Source organism: Theileria annulata, chromosome 2 (assembly GCF_000003225.4).
Source record: "Theileria annulata chromosome 2, complete sequence, *** SEQUENCING IN PROGRESS ***".
Lineage (NCBI taxonomy): Eukaryota > Apicomplexa > Aconoidasida > Piroplasmida > Theileriidae > Theileria > Theileria annulata.
This window is the reverse complement of record NC_011099.1, coordinates 1,599,629-1,621,791: the sequence shown is the minus strand read 5'-3', so window position 1 is coordinate 1,621,791 and position 22,163 is coordinate 1,599,629. Positions and strand designations below refer to the sequence as shown.

The window sequence follows — 22,163 nt, the reverse complement described above, 5'->3', positions numbered from 1 at the left end:
TCGTTAAATTGAACTAATTCTTAAAATGAAATAGAACCACAACTGTTAACTAAAATTAGTTCAGGTTGACTTCCTTAGTATACATGATGTTGTTTGAGTTTGTATACCCTAGTTGTCTTGCTCTTTCAATTGCTTCTTCACGGTCCTTCTCGAATATTGCTTGGAATTCCTCCGTGCAGCCTGCAAACTCTTTCAGTGACAATAAAAAGTCCCTAACATGTGTTTGGAACCTTATATCCTTATCTTTTTCCTTTTCCTCCTTTACGTTAGTTGTGTTTAGTACTCCGCTTATTGTGGGATTTTCGTACACGTTAACGTAGTTATAGTCGCTTTCGAAGAATTGCGTTGTTCCCATTCCCGAGGACATTGATCCTGGGCTTGCTTGCATTGAATCCACTGAGTAATTGAACAGGTCCACCACGAACGCTTCAATCTGTTTATTATTAAGTGATTGAAAGCTTCTGGTTAGAAGATCCACTAGGAACCTCATGACTCCAAGCTTCGTCAACTCCTTACTTGGGTCATCCACTAGTCCGTTTGCCACGATTTTTATCAGAATTTTGAGTATTTGTGTTTGAAGTCTGAATCCTGACTTATGTAAGGTGTCCGTCAAGACTCCCAAGATCTCGGTCAGCAATAAGTAGTAGAATGTTAAACAGAATTGGTGAAGAACAACCGACCCTAAAAATTCATATCTAACAATACTTTGGAAATAAATAAATAAATAATGTGTGTTATTAACTTTAACAATAAATATATATATAAATAGTGTTTGTACCTTTAGCAATAATATTTTTCATGAATTCTAGGGTAATTAATAGTCCACGATCCGCAATTGATGGATGCTCATGTTTGAATGCCCACACTAGGGACATTACAAAATCTCTCAACCTTTCGTTCGGAAGTAATAGTACTGAATCGAATGAACACTTGGTTGCTTTATGTAGCATTTCATAAAAATATTCTCTATGGTCTGGATATGCATGAAAATCCATCTTAACCATGTCCAAACTCGTGTCGAACACGTAGTTGAATATCTGGATGAGCACGGAAGGGTAGTTTGAGGCGAGTCGTTCGATGATTTTAGTGCTCAATGAGAGTATCTCATAGTCTCTGGTTTCGAAAACAGAATCTCTGTAGTCGCCCATCATCACAGCTACCAAGTTATCCAACAAAGTCACTATCATTTCACTATCAGACCAACTTCCATTTTGTCCACCTAAATCAAGACTCGAATCGTTAGTCGAGTCAGTCTGGTTACATCCATCCATTGTAAGTTCTTGTGTTCCATTAGGTCCGAACTTGAAGAAATTAAATTTTTTTTCTTGCATTTTATTCGTATTCTCCGACTTATCTTCGATAAAATAGCAATAACTATCTTCTAGGTTGTCGTTATAACTTGTTGAGGAGACTGGGGTTGAGGTTTTATTCTGGTCCATTTGTGTGCGATACCTACTTCTGTTTACATTTGAGCTTAATCCTGTATATTGTGTGTTGGTCTGGTTCAATTTGTTTGGCACGTTTACTATGTATGTTTCGGAGAGGTGAATTATTGCTCTTCTTGCCAAAAACAGAGTGTTAACTGCCAGGTGTTTTATTGTTGCGGTTCCTCCCGTGGCGACACTGATTTGTATATACTTGCTGTACAGATGATATAGGACCATCAATGTATTGAATATTTTATTGAACTGTTTCGTAAAGGCGAACCCTACTGCTTTACAGACTCTGTTATTTATTCTCAATATTTGTATTACTGTTCTTGCCACTTCTACTCCAAACAAATCTTCTCCGTAGCGGTCTATATACGATTTAAACTTCTCCATGTTATCCACCATTTCCACTGAGACTCCAATCAGGAATTTGGAGTAGATTTGGAACAGTCTGTTGTTTGACAACTCCATTAGGCTCGATATTTTTGCGATTTTAAGATTTTGCTCCAGTGTGCTTATTACATTCCCTACTGACTCGTAGTAATAAAGTATCAACTTATCGTCAAGCACAGTCTCTAAATTTCCAACTGTTGATATTAACTCATCCACGTATAATCTTCCATCTACTGACTGGCTTCCTATAACTTTTCTGCAGCTGTTTGTTATTTTGAGAAAGGTTTCGCATGCCATCTGCTGGACTCCTGGGAAGGTTTCCCTCATGAACTCGAAGAGTTTGTTGAGCACTGTGTTCAGGAACCTCCAGTTCGTCTTCAAAAAGCTCGGGTACTGTCCCACGACATACATTATGTTTGATGCCACTATTGCCTTGCTCGAGATTTCGTTTTTAATTTCACATATGTTAAGCAGACACTTTATCACTACAACCAGAAACCTCTTTTCAACTGGCTCCTCCATGCTTCCTGTAATCGATCCCACTGAATAGCACAGTCTGTTTAGGGTCGTTGGGTCCCACGGTTCATTTCCTCCTACGTTTGCTTGATCCATTTCTTTATCCAAGAAGGCCTTCATGATATTTTCTGAATCTTCCTGGAGCATTGTTGTCAGTATGATTTGTGTGTTTTTCATTTTGTTATATAATGCAATTTCCGCCGTGTTTGGGTTATATTCTCTTACCACTTCTCCTGAGTCTGCGTCGTACATAATGTATACCTCTTGCGGCTTTGCCATGCGATTGATCATAACCTTCTGAACTTGTATCAGGATCGGCTTGTACAGTCTTAGTCTCATCAACTCCGGTGACGTGTTCAGGTCAATCTGGTTAATAGCGTTGATGACCATGTAGTTGGGGTCGTTAGTGTCTCTGATTGGCAGGTTTCTTCTTTCGTACTCCTTAAGCTCTCTCAGAAGTTGGTTTGAGAAATAATGCCAGAAATCCAACGCAATCTTAAAGGTTTCTTCGTGGTTGATCGTTGTTATGGTTACTAGCTTTTCCAACACGAACAGGAGCGAGTCTCTGTTACTTGGTATTTTTTCCAAAACCGTCTCTCTGAAGTTTTTCAGCAGGTTCGTCAGGAACAGCGTGAGCTGTGTATAAAATGTTTCCCAAAACAACAGCATTGATGGTGGTATTTTCGCGTTGTCGTACTGGAACGACTCTGGCGGCAGTGTCGACACCTTCTGAACCACCTTTGGCCAGAGTGACATTATTCTGTGCGAAAATGCCTGAAGTTCGTTATTGGTCAGTGTGAGTGATGCCACTTCATTCAGACATTTTGTACACTCAACTCTGTACTGCATTGGATCCCAGAAGTGGTCCAATAATAAGTCCAGCAAAACCACTGAGCCTTCTCCGTGAGGGTAAGATTCAAAAATGTATCCGTACGGGATCCACTTAAGGAAATGCGACAGACACACCAATGTCTGCTTGACCAACGTATTATTAACCATGTTCGGGTTTGAAATGAAGCTGTTGAGTACGAATATGCAAAGCTCGAAAATTTCTCTAAATTCCGACGTCATTCTAGATACTAACTTCTGTACTCTCTTGCTTTGCATTGAATCTTCTCCGAAATCGAATATTTCTTCGCTTAGCATGTTAAGGAGTCTCATATTATTTTCGCAGATGTTCTGCGAGACTTGCGATGCTTTGCATATCTCTGATATGAAGTTCGGCCATCTATCTGGCCATTCTCTTTTTACTACTTGTATGAGGCATTCGTTAACTTTCGTTAAGAAGTGTCTTTCATTTCTGCATACTTCTTCATCCATGCACAGCTTGATTACCAGTTCGGACACGTACTGTTTTATTCCTGCCTTTTCTGTATCTGGCAGTATATTCCATCTGGTTTCGATGCATATTTCTAGTACTTGCAGTGCGTAGAATTTTGTATTGGAGTTGTTTGATTTAGACAAAATCAGTGCTACATGTTTCCATGAGTCTGGGAGTTTCTTGAACTGCTCTAAAATTCGATGTGCTGTTTCTCTATTCTCTACATTGGTTCCGTCAAACATGGATATTATGACGGAATCTAGTAAGGGGACCATGGCCTCATCGAATGGCCTTGAGGTGTCGAGCAATACCAACGGATCTGTTAGGTTAGAACTCATTGTTTAGGTTACTTTATGACTTAAAAGACAAAATACCATATTTAGTTTTAATTACAACAACAGTTATTAAAATTTCGATGATCTGAAACGAGAAACGATGGGTTGGTATGAACCAACTAATAATCGAGGAGATTGGAGGCTGAAATATCTTTTTTTATTATTTAAAATATACAATTGATCATCCGAAATGAAATAATTCAAAAATAAGAATATATAATATGACTTTCAAGTGATCTTGAAAAAACTCAATATTCATGATGCCCAACCTTCCAACCAGTAATAAATTTATATTTTTTGCTTTTTTTATTTTTATTATTTTATACACACTTTATATTTGTTTCCTTTTGGGAAATTATTCTTTTTGGACTCTTGTTCTTATTATATCAATCACATTTTATTATTTATTAATGTTTTTCAATCATTGTCTTACACATTAATCTTTAAAATTTTGTTTTTTATACCGTTTAATCATTATATAGCCTTTTGTTTTAATATTTTAATATAAAATCATTTCATTTATTTATTATTATTTATTTTTAATTATTTTTGACACACCATTAATGTTATTCAACCACTTATTGATGTACCTTTCTTCTGTGTAATATATATATTTTTTACATGTAATATATGTAATATTTGTTCAAATTTCTAAATATATCTTAAAATTTCGTACAATTCTTCACCAGCAATTCCGTTGTCCCACCATACACAGTGGTTCAAAAAGTCAAATAATAAAGTGATAATAAAAGGTTTGTTAAAGAATTGAATAGACAAGAATATTTTATACAATCTGAACTTTTAGGAAGAAAAATATTTGGGCAAATAAGCCTTCAAAACGGAATATAAAATATATAATGAATAGGAAGACAAAAGAACTTCATAATTGTGAAATAATGATATAATTAAACTATAAATAACATAACATAGATTAATCTAGGGAAATGAAAACATGAAAAAAATTCGGTGAAAAATTTATTAATTGACTATCTAAGTATAATCAAAAACATCGTCTACAGTAAGAATTATTGCAAATACATCTCATATAACAAAATATAAACAATTTAAATTATACTGATGCGGATTTGGGCTAATTTAAATGGGAATAATAACTATAATTTTTATGTCATTTTTAGGGTTCGAAAAATCACTCAAAAAACTTTATTTATTTTCAACTAGAATAAAATTGCGACAATTTACTATCATTTATTATATATCCGAATGATGGTAACAGGCTTTGGTTGATAAAAAATATGGACTGACGAGAAATTTTAAAAATTATTCACACCACCTGGTGCTGTCCTTCCCTCTTATTTCTCCCTCTTATTCCTTTTTTGTTCCAGTAGTTTATTTTTCAATTTTAATAGCACAAACCAACCAAAACGGATTGTAATTCGTAAAAAATTCTTCCCTTTGGTTTTATAACGTCAATGGTATGATCAACACATATTCTTTATTACTACAATTATCCTCTAGAATCCAAAGGAAATGTAATAAGGAATAAAACACCATGTGAACGTCTCTTGATATTTTTGTTCATAAACTGACAAAACCCCGATATTCCACCACTGATTCAGGATAGCCATACTGTATCAATTTTAAAGGGTTGTTGTAAGGTATTCAATAACTTCACATTACACATATGAATAACCTATACAACAAAGTTCAAACACAATAAAGAGTAAGCTTCAAATTTTGACACCTGTTTGAGGTCATCAGTTCACATTTCCGTCATTTGTATACTTTTCGGAATTCATATGTTATGAAACCACTCACACCTTTCGAATTACGAATGTACAACCAAAAAATATTTTAACTAATTTTTCCATATTTTAAATAAATCCTATCGATTTTACACATTTTAAGTTGATTTTAAGTTTAATATGAATTTTTGGATTTTAATTTTTTATGTACAATATTCTATCTCTCGGAAACCGGATTAAATGCAGAACTTTAATCTGTTCTATAAATTAAATGGCAACAAATAGAAAATTATCTGTTCAAACAAGATCTATGAACTCATGGAATCTTGTCAACAATAACGGCCACAAATGCATCAATGAAAACAAACTACCACAAAACTATAAGAAAACAAATAATGAAGCAACACTACTAACAAAAGATAACAAACACGAAGGGGAAGAGAAAAGGACACCAACAATAACCAACAATTCCTTCTTCTCAAGCTCAATAACTACAAGCACAACAGCAACAACAATCTCAACAAAACAGTACAATTATTACTCTAACATAATCACGAGCACACTCACAAACAATGCAGTCACCAACACACCCGTTAAAGGCGTAGCGGAAAATTGCTGCCCATCCAAGGACCTCACTACACCACCTAAAAGCCCCGAACAAAAGGAGCAACCTTCAAGAGGTAAGAGTAATAACAAAGACAATATAAGGTACAAACCATATAAAGAAGCAACAATTAAGTATACAAAGAACATTTATAAGGATTTAAGTTTTAGAATAAAGGCACCCGAAAGGGACCTGGTTAGCGAACCTTTGCACAAAAACTTCAGCAGCGTACTGAAGGGAAATTATACAACCTATAGAAAAAAGTATTTGGAAGGCCCCGTTGTTGGAAGGGGAAGTTTCGGAGTCGTAAAGACACTGTTTAGCATGGTTGAAATCCTGGACCTATACCAGTTCATCCCAACCAAGCTAAGACCACCGATTAACAACTTATCACTGGGAATAAAAAGAATAAGCGAAAATAAGTACGAATTCTGTGGAGTCAGCCTAACAAGTCCAACGAGAGCCGCCAAAATAATGAATTTTGACAAAATAAAGAAGACAGGCTCCAAAAATCTGCTCCACATATTAAGAGAAGTCTCAATCGGCTCCTGGAACGATCACCCGAACATAGTCAAGGTCAAGGAGATCTATCTCAACGAACAGATAATAAAGTACCTCAACAACATCAACAACATGGATGACAAGGAAATGATCTTGACAGGAAAAAACAACAACGTCTACCTAGTCATGGAGTACTGTAGCGGAGGAGACCTCAGCAAGCTCATCATCGACGAAGTTAACAAGGAAAATATCATACCCAGAATATTCGTTCAAATATTCAAGTCACTCTCCTACATCAATTCTAGAGGTATAGCACACCGAGATGTAAAGCCAGAAAACTTCCTAATCACCGTTAATGAAAACACAAACAAGTCTGAAGATATTGAAATCAAGGATAATGATGATATAACTGTTAAGTTGGCCGATTTCGGTCTCGCCAACTCATCACCAAGAGTATTGAAAACGAGAGCAGGTACTTGGAAATAACTAATTAAATATACATAAAATTTATAGAAACATTATAGTTTATTGAACTAATTTTCGTTTAGGAACTCCATACTACGTAGCGCCTGAGATTATCAAGTGTAATGGCCACAACTGCTACAGCGCCAAGTGCGACTCGTGGTCCTCAGGAATTATGCTACACATATTTCTATTGGGAACGTGCCCATTCCACGACGAGTCCGACGTTAAGAAGTTGAACAAGGTGGTCAACGAAGAAATTGATTGGACACACCCAATTTACGCGACAATACCACCTGAGGCCTATGACCTTTTGAAGAAACTCTTGGTCAAAAATCCCTCGAAAAGAATCTCGACCACTGATTCCCTTAAACATTTGTATTTCCAGAAATTCACCGGTAATAATTTTTAATTTAAAAAAATTTTTAGGGTATGCACCTTTGCTCCGTAGCATTAATGGAAATACATTGATTGACAAACTTATACAGTTTTACAAATTCCCAATCCTCAAGAGAATTGCACTGTGCATTATGATAAGGCAAATTTCAGAATATAAACTGGATAGCCTGACCGGCATGTACAAGTACCTTGTCTCATTCTCACAAGACCTCAACACACTCACAATACCATCTTTGACCAATTACGTCAACTACTACAAACTCAACTCAGAACCAAATAAGGACAACACATATAATAACAAAATTGACAAACTCTACTATCTGCAACAATTTTTAAACGTCGGCGAGATAGGATTCACAGAATTTGTAGCCTCGCAAATGGCCGCAGAACTCTGCCAAAACAATGACCTCATAGCCAACGTATTTGCAGGACTCCACTCAGACCTACCAGGAAGACGTAGCCTATTCATCAACGAACAAGATTTGGCAAGACTGACGACAAGTTATACACACGACTACTCAAACCTGGAAATAAGTGCATACATGGACCGAGACCTCGAAGTGAAACTAGAAACAGACGCACAAATACTAAGCAGCATCAACAACATCATAAGCGACGCGTGCGAATATTCAGATAAGATTTATTTCCAGAATAAAATGGAAGGAAACACACATGGTCTTGGAGGATTCCTAAGGTCAACAAGAGGACCGGATAAAGAAGCATCAATGTCAATTGACGAGTTCTTCCTCATGATGAGCTTTAATCTTATTGACCATTCACATAAAGAAGAGGGAAGACAAGTTCGAATCAAGAGGAAAAAAGTCACTAACATATTATAGTGTGTCCACATAATTTTTCATTCATCATTATGTATTATATAATGGATTCTTTATTAATAAGATAAAATTTCAGCTTAGACTGAAATAATATGTGTGATTCAAGAATAGTCCCGGAAATATTTAAAGATGAACTGGAATCAATATATGAAGGAACAGAAAAATACTTATTGAAAAACCTAAATGAATTGGGGAAAATTACAAATAAAAGTAAAAAAGTAAATGAAATAAATGATTATTTATCAAATAAACTTTATGAAAATGTACAAAATGTAGCTAAGAAAAGAGGATGGAACCAATTGAAACCAAGATGTGGAGATTCCTCCAATAATCTCATGGAATATATCAATTCATATGGATATGAAACTGGAAATACTAGTAAATTTGACAAGTCACTAAAAAAATCTATAGATTTTCTTCTTGTTCCACTAATGAAACTAATAGTCAATTCTGGCCGTTACGTGACAACGTCGTCATGTTCCGGAAGAATAGTATTCTTTGAAAAGGACAACAACTTTCAAAATAAAAAGAATGCTATATACGGTAGGTCGGGAAGGATACTATACAGCTCACATACACACGTGTCAGATAGTTCACTGACAAAAATTACAGAATCAATAGAATCAAACCCAAAAAATAAGTCTACCTGCTACAAATTGGAAGAAGATTTAGAAGAAGAGGAGACAAAAGATGATTCTGGTCCTGCATCAACAGAAGATAACCAAGTAGAAATTGAAAATGAGGTTCTACTCAAGTTCGAGCCATTTTTGATACACGTCGATTGTAATACACTTGAAGATGCACTAAGATTGCTAAACATCTGTAAGAGCGTGGGTCTAAAGCAGTCTGGACTATGCTCATCAGGTAAAAAGTATATTCTGGCAATAAGAGGAAATAATATTCTTGAGACGCCAATAATGATAAAAAGTTATAAAATAGAAAACAATAAGCCGATTCTGCTGAAAAATCAATATCTCATTTCAAATGATTATTTAATTCACCTAATGAATACGTGTAACATTAAAATGGGTCAAAATTTTAGTCAGTTTCTGTCCCTATATCACAAATTGTTGATAGATTTCGAAACTAATGGAGTTATTCTTCCAAAACCCGTTCAACCTATTGAAAATGATAATGTATTTAAGAATTTACCTAAGATTTCTGATAAGAATAATAGATATATTGATATGATTAGATCCACAGAATTGGTTCAAAGGGAAACCATGGGTTTCGGATATGAAGGAGAAAAGAAAGTAAATATTATGTCATTCTATGGCGAATGCAATCAGCTGGCTAGAACACATTGTTGTATGGCATCGTCTAAAAATTATGTTGTGGTGTATGGAGGATACGAAAAACCCAAATCAAAGACGATTTGTGTGTGTGATTTGAATGAAATTGAAAGAGGATTCAAAGTGATTGATATAAATGAACATGGACCCAAGGCGCTGCTTGACTCTACTCTAATCTCAGACGGGACGGTATTTATAACGTTTGGAGGAAGAATTAGTGGAGACAAAGCATCAAATGATGTTTATATGCTATATGTATACAATTTCAATGGAAATATTGAGACAAACTGGTACAAATGCAAAGTGGAGGGAGAAAATATACCCACACCAAGATTTAGACATTCAATGTGTTTAGAAAAGGTAAATAAACGACTAAATGATGATGAAGGTTGTGATAACTCTAATAGTACATTCAGATTCTTTATGAGTGGAGGGGCGTCCTCATGTAGCCCATTGGACGACAATATTCTAGGAGATATCTGGAGATCCACAGTTAATTATAAAATTCACAAAAATGACATACTAAATCCTACAGTAAAATGGGATTTTTTGTTCAAATCAGAATATTTAGGTTTGTTTAGTGGTTCCTTGGCACACAGCGCTTCTGAGAATTGTCTGTATTTTATTGGAGGATGTGAGAACTTGGATGAAATTTTAAATCCAGAATTCAAACGAATGGATCATTTAATAAAATTCAATTTAGACAATAGAACGATAGATCATAAGAGTTTGTTGTGTAAAAATTATGAAAATGAAGAATATCCACTCAACAGAATGTCCCACTGCTGCGTTCCACTGGAAAATGATGATTATTTTCTTGTTGGTGGGTTTGGAGGTTTGGCGTTTATGGATGAGATATGTTACCTAAACACGACTGAAGGTATGTTGCAAAAGGTGATGAGTATCCCCAAAGGAACAAGAGCAAGAATGGGATCAACAGTTATATCATTTAAATATGGAAATTGTAACCACAAAGAACTGTGGATAATCGGAGGAGGAGTCCCAGCTATGCTCAATTATGGATCCTTTTACGATAAACCATTGAGAATTGTAATGAGCTGTGAAGGGTTGTGTGAAGAAGATCCTAAAAATGTAGCGAGAAACAAAGATACAAATTTTGAAACAAATAAATATAAAATTTTGGGTTTGTATGTAGTTGTAGAGGATAAAATATTAGTCAAGAGTTTAAAGAATAAACTTGAGCTTTTAAAAATTTTTGACAAGAATAGGAAAATATTTCAATTCAACGACTCAGGCAATTACTTGTACCATTCCATTGCCTGCGAGAACGTTGAAGATTTTACAAAATGTTCCAAATGCAGTAATAAAAATTTGTGTATTTCCTGTAACATATGTTCGAAATGCTGTTATTCCACATATGATTCAGTTTTTTTCTTACCAGTTAAGAATATTACAAATCATGCAGATATCAAATTTCTAAGTAAGTATAAAGTTTATTCTTGCCCTGATTCACAAACAAGAATTAAAAAACCGAAGGATAAATTACTAAGTATATTTAAAGATAAAGGGCTTGAAAATAGTGTTAAAAATGTCGAAGTTTTGGGGAGTAATCTATTGATAACTCCTTTGGATGGTTCAGATTTTCCAGAAATTGATTGGGAGCAGGTTTCAAGGGAATTTAAAGTATCCTCAGTGTCACTTGTAGGAGAAATCGAAGGAGAAGAAAGACGTAGACAAGTTAAGATTCTGTACGGGAATGGCGATGTTTCAATAAGAGAAAATGGAGTGACGTATATTTTCAACATCAAATCGAACATGTTCTCTAAAGGAAATTCTGCGGAAAGGTAAGGTGGCTTAAATCATGTTTCTTTAGGATAAGAATACAAAAAATGTACTTTGCTGAATATAAGGACCATAGGAAGGTAAATAGATTCCATTGCACTAGTGAATATCGGGTTCTTAGTTCCTATATAGAATTCGATGGTTGTCTTGAGCCCATTCGGCCGGTTAAAGATAATGAACTTAAGGACTCTTCCAAATACGAGTTGGGAGGTGAAATTATTGTTGATTTCTTCTGCGGAATTGGCTATTTCACAATTCCAATACTTAAATTTACTGACGAGAAGATAGTGTCAAGGGTTCTGTGTGTGGATGTAAATCCAACAGCCATTGAGTATCTGGAGGAAAATGCAAAAGCCAACCAAATAGATTTATCAAGAATAGAAGTACGAGTTGATAACTGTCAAAATTTTGGAAAAACTTATGGATTTGAGTACATTGATAAGGCAGATAAAATTTTACTGGGTCTTTTACCTAGTTCAAGAGTGGGTTGGATACCAGCAATGGCAGCACTAAACAAGAAGTATGGAGGGATTTTATATATACATGGACTATCAAGGAAGAAAAAAGGAGACATTATTGAATCTATCACAACTTCGCAGAGTTGGGAAGATGTTGGAGAACCCTTTTACACAACAAAACAGTACGAAGAAGATAAATTACACGATTCCAACTGTGAATTATTCAGTATGTATGTGTTGAGGTCCTTCCACGAACTTTGCAAAAAACATACAGGTTTAAGTCATATTGATTGGAGACTCCATTTGCTACATGTGGAAACGGTTAAACAATACTCGCCTCACAAGTACCACCAAGTTGTAGATTTAAAGATCACTCCAATTTTTTAGACATTTTAATTTATTTAAATTTTATTGTTCCTACTTAATCAAAAACGTTTTTATCGCTAATTATATAAAATTAAGTTAAAATGGGTTCTAAACATCATCCCGATTTAGTAATGTGTCGAAAACAGCCAGGAATAGGTAATTTCTGATCTTCCACAAATAATTATAATATACAAATTTTATAAAAATAAATAATTATAAAATACAATTATTTAAAAAGCTATAATTCGTTTATATTTTAGTATATTTTAGTAACTCGTTAGATTAAGAATATATATACATTTTTAGCAATTGGAAGACTATGTGAAAAGTGCGATGGAAAGTGTCCAATTTGTGATTCTTACGTAAGACCGAACCTTCTGGTTCGAATATGCGACGAATGTAATTATGGAATTAACCAGGTAAATACAGTCTAAAAATAGTTAAAACTGATTTAAAAAATAAATTTGACATTAAATTCTTGTATAGGGAAGATGCGTAATCTGCGGTGGCCCTGGAATCTCAGATGCATACTATTGTAAAGGATGTTGCCAATGTGAAAAGGATAGAGACGGCTGCCCTAAGATTATTAATCTAGGAAGCGCAAAAACAGACTTATTTTACGAAAAAAAGAAATATGGACAGACGAAACAGTTTATTTAGCATTTTTTGTACAATATTTATAATCTTATATTCGAGATTCCACATTATTTACTTACACATCCTCTTAAACTAAATGATCCATTATTTATACTTTAAACTGTTTTATTTAGTTAATTGGTATTTTCATATTTTCAAAAACTTAAATCAAGCGTTTCTTGGTTTAATTTATAAAAATACGGAATGATGGTGATATACACTTACTAGTATGTCGGAAACATGTGATCAGAATATTTTATGCATTGTTTACATTTTCAATTCATAATCCTATAACCACAATTATGTCATTTATGTACTCAATATGTCATCAAATAGTGAGTCGGAAGAGGAAATTTTGCTCCAAAAAAAGATCAACGTTTTCAATTCGTTAATGGAAGATGAAAACGATCCTTCCAGCGAAGGTATTCAAAAAATAACAGACCGAAATATTAATAATTAAATTAATTTTAATTTTATGCTAATAACTCATTTTTAGAAGAGAATCGTGTTAAAACAAACAATGTGCCTTCTACCTCGAAAACAGAACCGGTATGTTTAGTTTATGAAACCAGATAAAATCCATTCAGGAGGGAGATACTTTACCTTCTAAACAAAAAGGAAAGAAAAAGGTACTTTTCAAGGAGCTAATCACAGTTACAGAAGGGGAAGAGTGTAAAGCAGGAATCCGACGATGATGAATTCGATAAACTTCTAGCTGATTTAGGCACTTTAGAAGTAAAGGTATTAATTCAATTTAACTAATATTCTGAATTGTTTATTAATTTAAATAAAATTTTAGAATAATGATAAATCCGATCCCAAACCTGAAGAATCCTCCAAAGATCCAAATTCAGAAGAACAGAAAGAAACACAGGAAATCAGCTCTAAAACTCTGAAGAACAAACTTAAGAAGGAGAAGAAAAAGCAGGCAAAATTACAGAAGAAGGAATCACAAGCTGAAGAAGTTGAGGAAAAAACTGTAGCCCCTAAGAAGCCACTCTCACAAGCTGCAAGAATGGCAGCTGAAGTACAACGTAAACTGCGTGAGATGGAAGAACAGGCGAAAAGAGAAGAGGAAGAAAGACTGAGAATAGAGGAGGAGGAAAGAAGGTAAAGATTATTAAGCAAATAAAACTTTTAGAAAAGAAGAGGAGGAAGAGCGAGAACGCCTTGCAATTCTGGAGAAGAAAAGACAACAAAGGAAGGAGAAAAGAGAACGTAAAAAGAAGGAGGGAAAGCCAACCTCAGCAAAAGAAAAGGCTGCTGCCGAAATGAGTAAAAGATTTTTAGAACAGTTTGGAAAAGCGATACTTGACGAAAATCAAAATGAACAGCCCAAAAAAACATTACCTCAGAAGAAACCCAAGAGGGTAAAATCTGTCCAATTTGAAGAAACAGAAGATAACCCAAATGAACAGCAGGAACCAACTTCAGATGATCTTAATGAAGAAGATACAGGTAAAAAACTAAATATATATTCATCAAAGTCTTAAAAAGTTGTTTTAACAACAATTTAGTCAGCGAAAGCGATATTGATAATTGGGAAGATCTAGACTATGAAAAGGAAACTAACCAAACAATTGCCACAAAACCTGTTAAATCTGTAAAATATGGTAATTCTTTAACTATTATTATTATAGTAATAAATTGTTGATAAATTTATAGTTGTGAATGAAGTGGATGACGATGTTTATGATTTCAGATCACCGATATGTTGTGTTTTAGGACACGTTGATACAGGAAAGACCAAGTTACTCGACAAAATAAGACATAGTAACGTGCAAAACGCAGAAGCAGGTGGTATAACTCAGCAAATCGGAGCCACTTTCTTTCCCAAAGATTTACTTGACATGCATTGCCACAAGGTATTATTTTAAAAATAAAAAATTCCAAATTCAGTTAAATAAAATAATATTCAGATTGATGAGGAAATGTACGTAAAATCTCCAGGACTTCTTATCATTGATACTCCCGGACATGAATCGTTCAATAACCTGAGAGCCAGAGGCTCTTCTTTGTGTGATATCGCTATTTTGGTGGTTGACATTATGCACGGACTTGAGCCCCAAACCATCGAGAGCATCAACCTTCTAAAGGCCAGAAAGTGCTACTTTGTAATTGCACTAAACAAAATTGATCGGATCTACAACTGGAGTTCCACACCCTGGCTAACATTTAGAGAATCTCTTGAAAAACAGCCCAAAGAATCCCAATTAGAGTTCAGTGACAGGACCAAACAAATCATGCTAGAGTTGAGTGAAAACGGACTTAACTCTTCTCTTTACTGGGAAAATGATAACATCAAAAAGAACGTTTCCATTTGCCCAACCTCCGCAATCACCGGTGAAGGCATTTCTGACCTCCTATACCTGCTTGTTCAGCTCACACAGCTGTTAATGAGTAAACGCCTTACCTTTTCGCAAAAGCTGAAATGTACAGTTCTCGAAGTTAAAACTATCGAGGTTAAATTTATACAATTATTCAAACTATTGATTTAATTATATAATATTGATTTAATTATATAATATTGATTTTATTATATAATATTGATTTTATTATATAATATTAATTTAGGGACTTGGAGTCACAATTGATGTAATATTATTGGATGGAATTTTGAGAGAAGGAGATAAAATAGTTTTGTGCGGGTTATCAGGACCAATAGTGACGACAATTAGGACCCTGCTGACACCACAACCATTATCTGAACTCAGAGTCAAGGGCGAATACGTGAAACATTCATACATAAAAGCGGCAATGAGTGTTAAAATCGTTGCTAACGTATGTTTTTAAACTTATAATAGACTACTAATATATTTATATGTAAATAAATAATTTGAAAGTCTTAGTTTAACTGTTAATATCGATTTTAGGGGTTGGATGACACAGTTGCAGGAACAGAATTGTTCGTGGTTGGTGAAGGCGACGATGTCGACGAGCTGTGCAATGAAGTGATGACTGACATCTCGTCAATTTTCGACTGCATTGACCGCACCGGTATCGGAGTGTATGTCATGGCCTCGACCCTGGGGTCTCTGGAGGCCCTCTTGCACTTTCTAAACGACAAGAAAATCAAGATCTATTCCGTTAATATCGGGCCAGTGCAGAAGAAAGACGTGAAAAAGGCGTCAATTATGCGTGAAAAGGGGCACCCAGAGTACTCAACGATTCTTGCTTTTGACATCAAGGTTACCCAGGATGCCGAAAAAGAGGCTGAAATCCTGGGAGTCAAGCTTCTTTCAGCTGATATTATTTATCATCTGCTGGACTCGTTTCTCGCATATATGGACCAGGTTCAGGAGGAGAGAAAGCAACAGCAAATCCAAAACGTAGTATTCCCCTGCGAATTAACTATTCTACCCCATTGTGTGTTCAACAAAAAGGACCCGTTTGTATTTGGAGTTCATGTGGATGCAGGTGTTCTCAAATCAAATACACCTCTTGTTGCAATTACTAAAACTTCAGTACTTTATTATTATATATTAACTATATAATTAATTATATAATTAGCTACACATATTATTGAAACACTTGTATTAGTATAATTATAACCCATAACCCTAATACATACTTGACAAAATGTTTAGCAATTGTTTTTGGGTCGAGTTGCTAGTTTGGAACATAACAAGAAACCGGTTGAGCAGGCATTGAAAGGTAATTTCTTTAATCAATTTCTCTACACCATTCATTACTCACACCATAACTATTGTTTAGGTCAGGAAGTCTGTATCAAGGTTGTAGGAGAACCGAACGTTGCATATGGACGACACTTCGACCACACCAACAAGGTCTACTCTAAGATCACGAGGGAATCTATCGACATTCTAAAGGAGTACTTCCGAGAGGAAGTGGCAATGGTATTTTAACAAATAAAATTAATTTTAAAATAATAATTTGTTAGGACGGGTGGAAGCTGGTTGCTCAGTTGAAGAAGGTTTTCAATATTTTCTAACAAGTATAAACCTATAAAATTAACCTGTAAATTAAGTACAAACTGTTATACATGTATACTTAATAATCTACAAGCCCATCTCTTTATACGATCAAGCCTTTTCTGCATTGCCAACATTACCCAACTCGACATCTACAATGTTTTCCAATTCCACCACCAAATTATCATTAGTATCTTCCAATTTTGTTTCCGGTTCATCCTCAGTTTTTTCAAATTCTACTTTCGAATCCTCAGAATTTTCCATTTCTTCCGGTTTATTCATTATTACTTCGAATTGGGCCTCCAAATCTTCAGAATTACCTAAATCTAATCCCGAGTCCAGATTTTCAGAGTCATCAAATTCAGACTCTGAATAGGAATCATATTGTGATGGTGTGTGGTGGGATGTTGAAGAGGAATGGATAACAATATCGACGAGTTCGTGTTCATTACTCTCGGGTTCTCTTGGAACAACTTTCTTGGATTCAGCTTTCTTGTCTTTGCCGGACAAGATTTGCGTGATGTTAGTTCTGCAGATGGGGCATTCTGAACTCCGCTTGAACCACTTCTTGAGGCAATCTCGGTGAAACAAATGCCGCATATCGCATGGCAACAAAAAGACCTTGTCAACATCATTTATATTCTAAAACAATTCATAATGCCGTGATAAATAAATTGTGATAATTAAATAAATTCTAATAATAAAATAAATTCTAAAAATATATTTATGGAAATACCAGAATACAAATTGAACACAGGTGTTCGTCCAGCATCTCGCTGTTGTTAACGCACTCAAAAAGCACGTCTTTTATGTTTTTTGAATTAACTTGAGGGTTTGAAGGGGTTTTCTGAGCACCTTGTGAAAGTGTTGTTTCCGAGTCAGAATTTTTAACCTCAGATTCGGCCAACTCAACTGACTCCTCAGAACTATCGATCTTCTTCAAAACGTCGCGGTACCGCTCAACCTTTAACTTCTTCAGCAGGTTAACTGGCATTGCTGTGGACGACAGCGGAATTGAACCATGTCTGAAGTAAATCACAATAAGCAGGGTGACGTAGAGTAGAATGCAGATGAAGGTGTAGGCGAGCATGGGCACAACGTAGGAAGCGATAGTAAGCCAAAGCAGGAAGTAGCAAATTCTGGAGGAGACTGTTTTTAGGTCCTCACGAGGCGAAACGCCCAGAAACACAACTGTAAGGCTGATCCACAGGATCGAGGCGATGTTGTAGAACGTCTGGCTCAGCTTCAGGTTCGGTCCATTTCTTACCCCTATGTAGTGATATCTCAGAGACCAGGAGCTGTTGACTGTGTGCCAAATGGCTCTCAGAAGCCAACAAACTATCAAAGTTTCTGACGGCCTCGTCTGAATCTATACAATAATTATATTAATTAAGAAGTTACCTTGTAAAATCTGATATTATAGTAATAAATCGCGAATGAAGTTAAAGCAACTAAAGTGATAAGAATTAGGAGGTGAAATGACATAAGGCACTTGAAAATAAAAATTCGGTTAGATGCGTTAGAAAACGAGTCATTAGAAATGTTTCTGGTGAAGAGGATTGACACCAGGGGCATGGATCGGATGTACTGAATTAATCTATTGTTATTTTCGGTCAAGTCGCTGGATATTTGGCTTGGCTCTGAATCAGGGTTTTCGGCCTGAAATTCAGTTTCCAGGGCAGTTGCGGGGTCCGTTTCGTAAGTTTGAGTGGCCATGGGTTAAATTTGTTTATAAAAGAGAATCATTTGACTTCAACCATTTTATTCGAGTGTTTGAAATTAGAGTGTTTAAATCTTTGAATGGCGTTGGGAACTATGGAGACGTTACATTACAGTGCTGGTCAACTTGAGTCTTACATTAGGAGAATTAAATTGCATATTTATGTCGATTTGTTTTTAGGGAAATAACTGAAAAATTGGACGTGAATGATATAAAATATTATACTAAAATAACATCAAATCCCCATAGTCATAAGGAGAGATATTTATTAAATATGGATTATACTACCAAAATTTTACATGGCCTTCCTACGTAATTTTAGATAATTACTTGAAAAAATTCAAGATAAAAAATTGTAAAAAATGTTAATATATATAATATAATTTATGATATTATTATTTAATATCATTTGTTCAAAACCGAGAGTTCCTTCACGATTGCCGTCTTACATTTATACAGCTTCGGGACCCAAAGGGCCGTTCTATATTTATACGAGTTCAGCAGGTGTTCAGTTTCCAGCCGGAACGTGACCCACTGAATTATTTTAATGTGTAGTTCAACTCACCACTATTCGTCTGAAAATCTCGACCAGTGATATTATAAACACCATGATGTTGTGTGATAACTCCTGATGTTCAATTGGCTTTATTGGAGTCACCGTTAATGCCCATGTTAATCTACACAGCAGGTTCACCAAACACGCTATGTAGTATGCTTTCAATCTATACATTCTTCTATCTCCTCTCCTATTACATTTTATGCGTTTACACACTTAGATTAACGCTAATATAATTAACAATGATTATGTAGTTTTTATTTAGAATAGTATACCTTTTGAAAATGTTAAGAGGCGGTGATAGACCCCAATCTACGAAAAAGTCCCAGAGAAAGTTGTAGATTGTGGCCATAATGTAGCACGTTATGATGACCGCTAGTCTGTCGTTTCCCGCACTTAGTGGCCTGAACAAAAGTTATGCTTGAAAAGAAACCATTTAAGCGATGAAACCACTACGCAGATGATTCCAGAAATGTACTTGACCATGTTTCCAAAGTGAATCCACAGATTCTCGTTAATATACCTAGTGAACTATTTAAATGCCGGAACTAACCTTCGGAGACACTGTGAAAACCTAAGAAAGAACGGCGCTATCATAACACTGGGAATCACCCAGTTAACCACGTCTGAAATCACTTTATAAACTCTCAAATTACCTTCATGCATGTGATGTGTATTGTTCGATAATCCATACCTAAAGAAATCAATAAAACCAGTTACAAATAAGGTTAAAATTAGGAGTAATTATCTGATAGGGCCCAAATTACATACGTGAAGTATGAAAAAATGTAAACAATATCGACGAAAGACCTGGTGAGTGAAGTGTAGACATCAGCCAAAATACTATCTGCCAGTGAAACTGGCGGCCCAACGCAGACTGGTGAGGTCAATGATCTGAATATTGCGAATAGCATTTTCCTCCTCAGTTTGAGTTTAAAGTTCTTCTTTGGGAGGAGAATGAGCATGAACGAGCAGATAATCAAGATTATTGGATAAATGAAGTGTCTAAAAAGTAATTGTTTTTGTTCAAAATTACAGGTTGTGATTTCCAAAGAAGTCTATTTTACAGTCCAAGATAAAGAACACGAATAACAAAAGACACACAAATGATTGCAACGCTCCAAAGAAATAGAAATCCTTCTCATCAACCGAATAGTTATTACTTAATTGAAACAAAAACCTATTAGTGAATGATAAACTACATAACAATAAACTTTATCTGATTAACTATAAATATATGAGTAAGTGTATACTGGTAGTTGACTCCGTAGGTTTCTAGGTAATTTTGGCACCAGCCGATACCGCACCAAATGACACCAAAGATAAAAAAGACTCTAAAAATAGGCAGATGGGCCAACAGCAGTGATATATTAAAGCCCTTGCCAAAGTGTGCAAAACTCAATAAAACACTCATTAGGAAAAGTACACTACATAGTCCCATCATGTATGAAAGATAATAGGCTGGAATAAAATTCGAGTCCATTGTCGATTCCACTTCCATCTTCATCTTGTTAAAATCAACTGCTTCGGGTTCGGAAATTAGCTCATATAGTGATAAAATTGCCTCATTAGTCTCATTAAACGAGTCGATCGACAGTAAAGTCTGCTTATATGATGGATATAATGCGACTAAATCATTAGTGTGTAGAAGTTTATCCTTCTTTTTTAGCAGTTTGTAAACTGCTAGGATATTAGTATTTAAATATGATTTCAGCTTATCTGACGAATCCCAAAGTGCTGTAACTGCTTTTTGAAGCAACTTAATGTGCGATTTATCTAGATCTCCTGACCTGTTAACCACATCTTTTCTCAGATAATCAATTAGAATTGTAATGTATTCCATTTCTGAATTGTAATGCATGATTACTGTCCTTATATCATCTCTCAACGACTTGTCAAAACATGCTTGTGAATCTGGAGTTGTAATCTTCTTATTTCTAAAGTATATTTTATTAACTTTTGACGCTAAAAAATTATTAATTCACGTGTAACTTACATAGGTCGTATTTGAAGCCTGCCAAATTCCTTGACATAGAAAGGTTTTTGGATGACATTTTCCTAACAAATTTGTTCCTGAATTTTCTTCTTTTTAAAGGACCGTATGTATGACCTGTAGATTTCATTGGTGCGGAAACTTTTAATTCTTTAACTGCATTTTCAGTCTCTACATTTTTCGAATTCAAGTTCGTATCAAGATCATTTTTCTCAGTTTCTTGGTCTAAAATTTCAATTTTTGCCATTGAACTTCTCAACTTATTAATCACACTAGGTGATTTGTTCGGTAATCCATGGCTCAGTTCCACTACCTCTGGTATTTGTTGAAAATTCAAATGCCCCTTTTCCTCGAACGTTTCTGCCACTATTGTTATCACATCTATTACATTCTTAGACTTTTGTGTCGTTTTTGGATCCTCTAAGTTTGGTGAAGATTTGAAACGCTCCGCGTTGGAGTTAGGAAATGTGTTAGATTTGGGCATTGTGTATATTGTGGGCTTAAGATCTTCGCGAATTCCCATGTTATCTTCCAGTTCTGGAATTTCTATTGATAAATCATTCTCAAAAGAGCTTTTTTGCTTGGTTTTATTAAGTTTTTCAAATGATTTAATTTTGGAATCGTCTAAATCTAATACAAAGATATTAGATTGGAGTTCCAAATCCTCATCTCCTTCCTTTTCACTGGCTTTAAATCTTTGTGCTGATTTTAGTAGCTTGTTTAGGTACTTATATCTGATGTATTTATCGGCCCATTCTGGAACCAGGAATGTTTCTAGTTTCGAGCCAAACTTCATTTTTTCGTTTTTTAGTTAAGAATTTAACTACTTTTATGAGATTATTAAAATTCATAATATGACAAAGATCTAATGTTACAGATAAATTAAATAAAATAATACACATCTAAA

At 35.0% G+C, this 22,163-nt stretch overlaps 7 protein-coding genes across 7 annotated transcripts, besides 15 other annotated features; 4 read left to right on the top strand and 3 right to left on the bottom strand.

Annotated features, from left to right (window-relative positions):
- Positions 1-55: 55 nt before the first annotated feature.
- Positions 56-3,998, bottom strand: TA11715 (importin-like protein, putative; the record flags this gene model as incomplete). The annotated part of the gene is made up of 2 exons (XM_947452.1): positions 56-681; positions 779-3,998. The coding sequence occupies 2 exons, from the start codon at positions 3,996-3,998 to the stop codon at positions 56-58; spliced, it is 3,846 nt and encodes a 1,281-aa protein (XP_952545.1).
- A 1,971-nt stretch (positions 3,999-5,969) lies between these two features.
- Positions 5,970-8,503, top strand: TA11720 (protein kinase, putative; the record flags this gene model as incomplete). The annotated part of the gene is made up of 3 exons (XM_947451.1): positions 5,970-7,275; positions 7,352-7,663; positions 7,695-8,503. 3 exons carry the CDS (start codon positions 5,970-5,972, stop codon positions 8,501-8,503), a joined length of 2,427 nt encoding a protein of 808 aa, XP_952544.1.
- Positions 8,504-8,592: 89 nt separating this feature from the next.
- On the top strand, positions 8,593-12,440 carry TA11725 (uncharacterized protein; the record flags this gene model as incomplete). The annotated part of the gene is made up of 2 exons (XM_947450.1): positions 8,593-11,597; positions 11,627-12,440. The coding sequence occupies 2 exons, from the start codon at positions 8,593-8,595 to the stop codon at positions 12,438-12,440; spliced, it is 3,819 nt and encodes a 1,272-aa protein (XP_952543.1).
- An 80-nt stretch (positions 12,441-12,520) lies between these two features.
- Positions 12,521-13,079, top strand: TA11730 (PHF5-like zinc-finger protein, putative; the record flags this gene model as incomplete). The annotated part of the gene is made up of 3 exons (XM_947449.1): positions 12,521-12,575; positions 12,726-12,838; positions 12,906-13,079. 3 exons carry the CDS (start codon positions 12,521-12,523, stop codon positions 13,077-13,079), a joined length of 342 nt encoding a protein of 113 aa, XP_952542.1.
- Positions 13,080-13,377: 298 nt separating this feature from the next.
- TA11735 (translation initiation factor if-2, putative) lies at positions 13,378-17,007 on the top strand (the record flags this gene model as incomplete). Its single annotated transcript, XM_947448.1, has 14 exons — positions 13,378-13,477; positions 13,552-13,604; positions 13,643-13,684; positions 13,716-13,796; positions 13,855-14,165; positions 14,197-14,513; positions 14,573-14,668; positions 14,721-14,920; positions 14,975-15,517; positions 15,630-15,836; positions 15,929-16,519; positions 16,643-16,709; positions 16,770-16,912; positions 16,957-17,007. The coding sequence occupies 14 exons, from the start codon at positions 13,378-13,380 to the stop codon at positions 17,005-17,007; spliced, it is 2,802 nt and encodes a 933-aa protein (XP_952541.1).
- Positions 17,008-17,098: 91 nt separating this feature from the next.
- TA11740 (uncharacterized protein) lies at positions 17,099-18,703 on the bottom strand (the record flags this gene model as incomplete). The annotated part of the gene is made up of 3 exons (XM_947447.1): positions 17,099-17,629; positions 17,724-18,356; positions 18,389-18,703. The coding sequence occupies 3 exons, from the start codon at positions 18,701-18,703 to the stop codon at positions 17,099-17,101; spliced, it is 1,479 nt and encodes a 492-aa protein (XP_952540.1).
- Positions 18,015-18,119: a sequence feature (3 probable transmembrane helices predicted for TA11740 by TMHMM2.0 at aa 77-99, 150-172 and 185-219).
- Positions 18,156-18,224: a sequence feature (3 probable transmembrane helices predicted for TA11740 by TMHMM2.0 at aa 77-99, 150-172 and 185-219).
- Positions 18,407-18,475: a sequence feature (3 probable transmembrane helices predicted for TA11740 by TMHMM2.0 at aa 77-99, 150-172 and 185-219).
- Positions 18,704-19,112: 409 nt separating the features above from the next.
- Positions 19,113-22,052, bottom strand: TA11745 (G-protein associated signal transduction protein, putative; the record flags this gene model as incomplete). The annotated part of the gene is made up of 9 exons (XM_947446.1): positions 19,113-19,241; positions 19,273-19,453; positions 19,539-19,667; positions 19,697-19,786; positions 19,817-19,957; positions 20,035-20,268; positions 20,300-20,461; positions 20,517-21,228; positions 21,260-22,052. 9 exons carry the CDS (start codon positions 22,050-22,052, stop codon positions 19,113-19,115), a joined length of 2,571 nt encoding a protein of 856 aa, XP_952539.1.
- Positions 19,236-19,241: a sequence feature (10 probable transmembrane helices predicted for TA11745 by TMHMM2.0 at aa 434-456, 466-488, 524-543, 558-575, 619-638, 658-675, 687-709, 719-741, 762-784 and 799-816).
- Positions 19,273-19,320: a sequence feature (10 probable transmembrane helices predicted for TA11745 by TMHMM2.0 at aa 434-456, 466-488, 524-543, 558-575, 619-638, 658-675, 687-709, 719-741, 762-784 and 799-816).
- Positions 19,363-19,431: a sequence feature (10 probable transmembrane helices predicted for TA11745 by TMHMM2.0 at aa 434-456, 466-488, 524-543, 558-575, 619-638, 658-675, 687-709, 719-741, 762-784 and 799-816).
- Positions 19,577-19,645: a sequence feature (10 probable transmembrane helices predicted for TA11745 by TMHMM2.0 at aa 434-456, 466-488, 524-543, 558-575, 619-638, 658-675, 687-709, 719-741, 762-784 and 799-816).
- Positions 19,702-19,770: a sequence feature (10 probable transmembrane helices predicted for TA11745 by TMHMM2.0 at aa 434-456, 466-488, 524-543, 558-575, 619-638, 658-675, 687-709, 719-741, 762-784 and 799-816).
- Positions 19,834-19,887: a sequence feature (10 probable transmembrane helices predicted for TA11745 by TMHMM2.0 at aa 434-456, 466-488, 524-543, 558-575, 619-638, 658-675, 687-709, 719-741, 762-784 and 799-816).
- Positions 19,945-19,957: a sequence feature (10 probable transmembrane helices predicted for TA11745 by TMHMM2.0 at aa 434-456, 466-488, 524-543, 558-575, 619-638, 658-675, 687-709, 719-741, 762-784 and 799-816).
- Positions 20,035-20,081: a sequence feature (10 probable transmembrane helices predicted for TA11745 by TMHMM2.0 at aa 434-456, 466-488, 524-543, 558-575, 619-638, 658-675, 687-709, 719-741, 762-784 and 799-816).
- Positions 20,211-20,264: a sequence feature (10 probable transmembrane helices predicted for TA11745 by TMHMM2.0 at aa 434-456, 466-488, 524-543, 558-575, 619-638, 658-675, 687-709, 719-741, 762-784 and 799-816).
- Positions 20,338-20,397: a sequence feature (10 probable transmembrane helices predicted for TA11745 by TMHMM2.0 at aa 434-456, 466-488, 524-543, 558-575, 619-638, 658-675, 687-709, 719-741, 762-784 and 799-816).
- Positions 20,558-20,626: a sequence feature (10 probable transmembrane helices predicted for TA11745 by TMHMM2.0 at aa 434-456, 466-488, 524-543, 558-575, 619-638, 658-675, 687-709, 719-741, 762-784 and 799-816).
- Positions 20,654-20,722: a sequence feature (10 probable transmembrane helices predicted for TA11745 by TMHMM2.0 at aa 434-456, 466-488, 524-543, 558-575, 619-638, 658-675, 687-709, 719-741, 762-784 and 799-816).
- Positions 22,053-22,163: the final 111 nt, after the last annotated feature.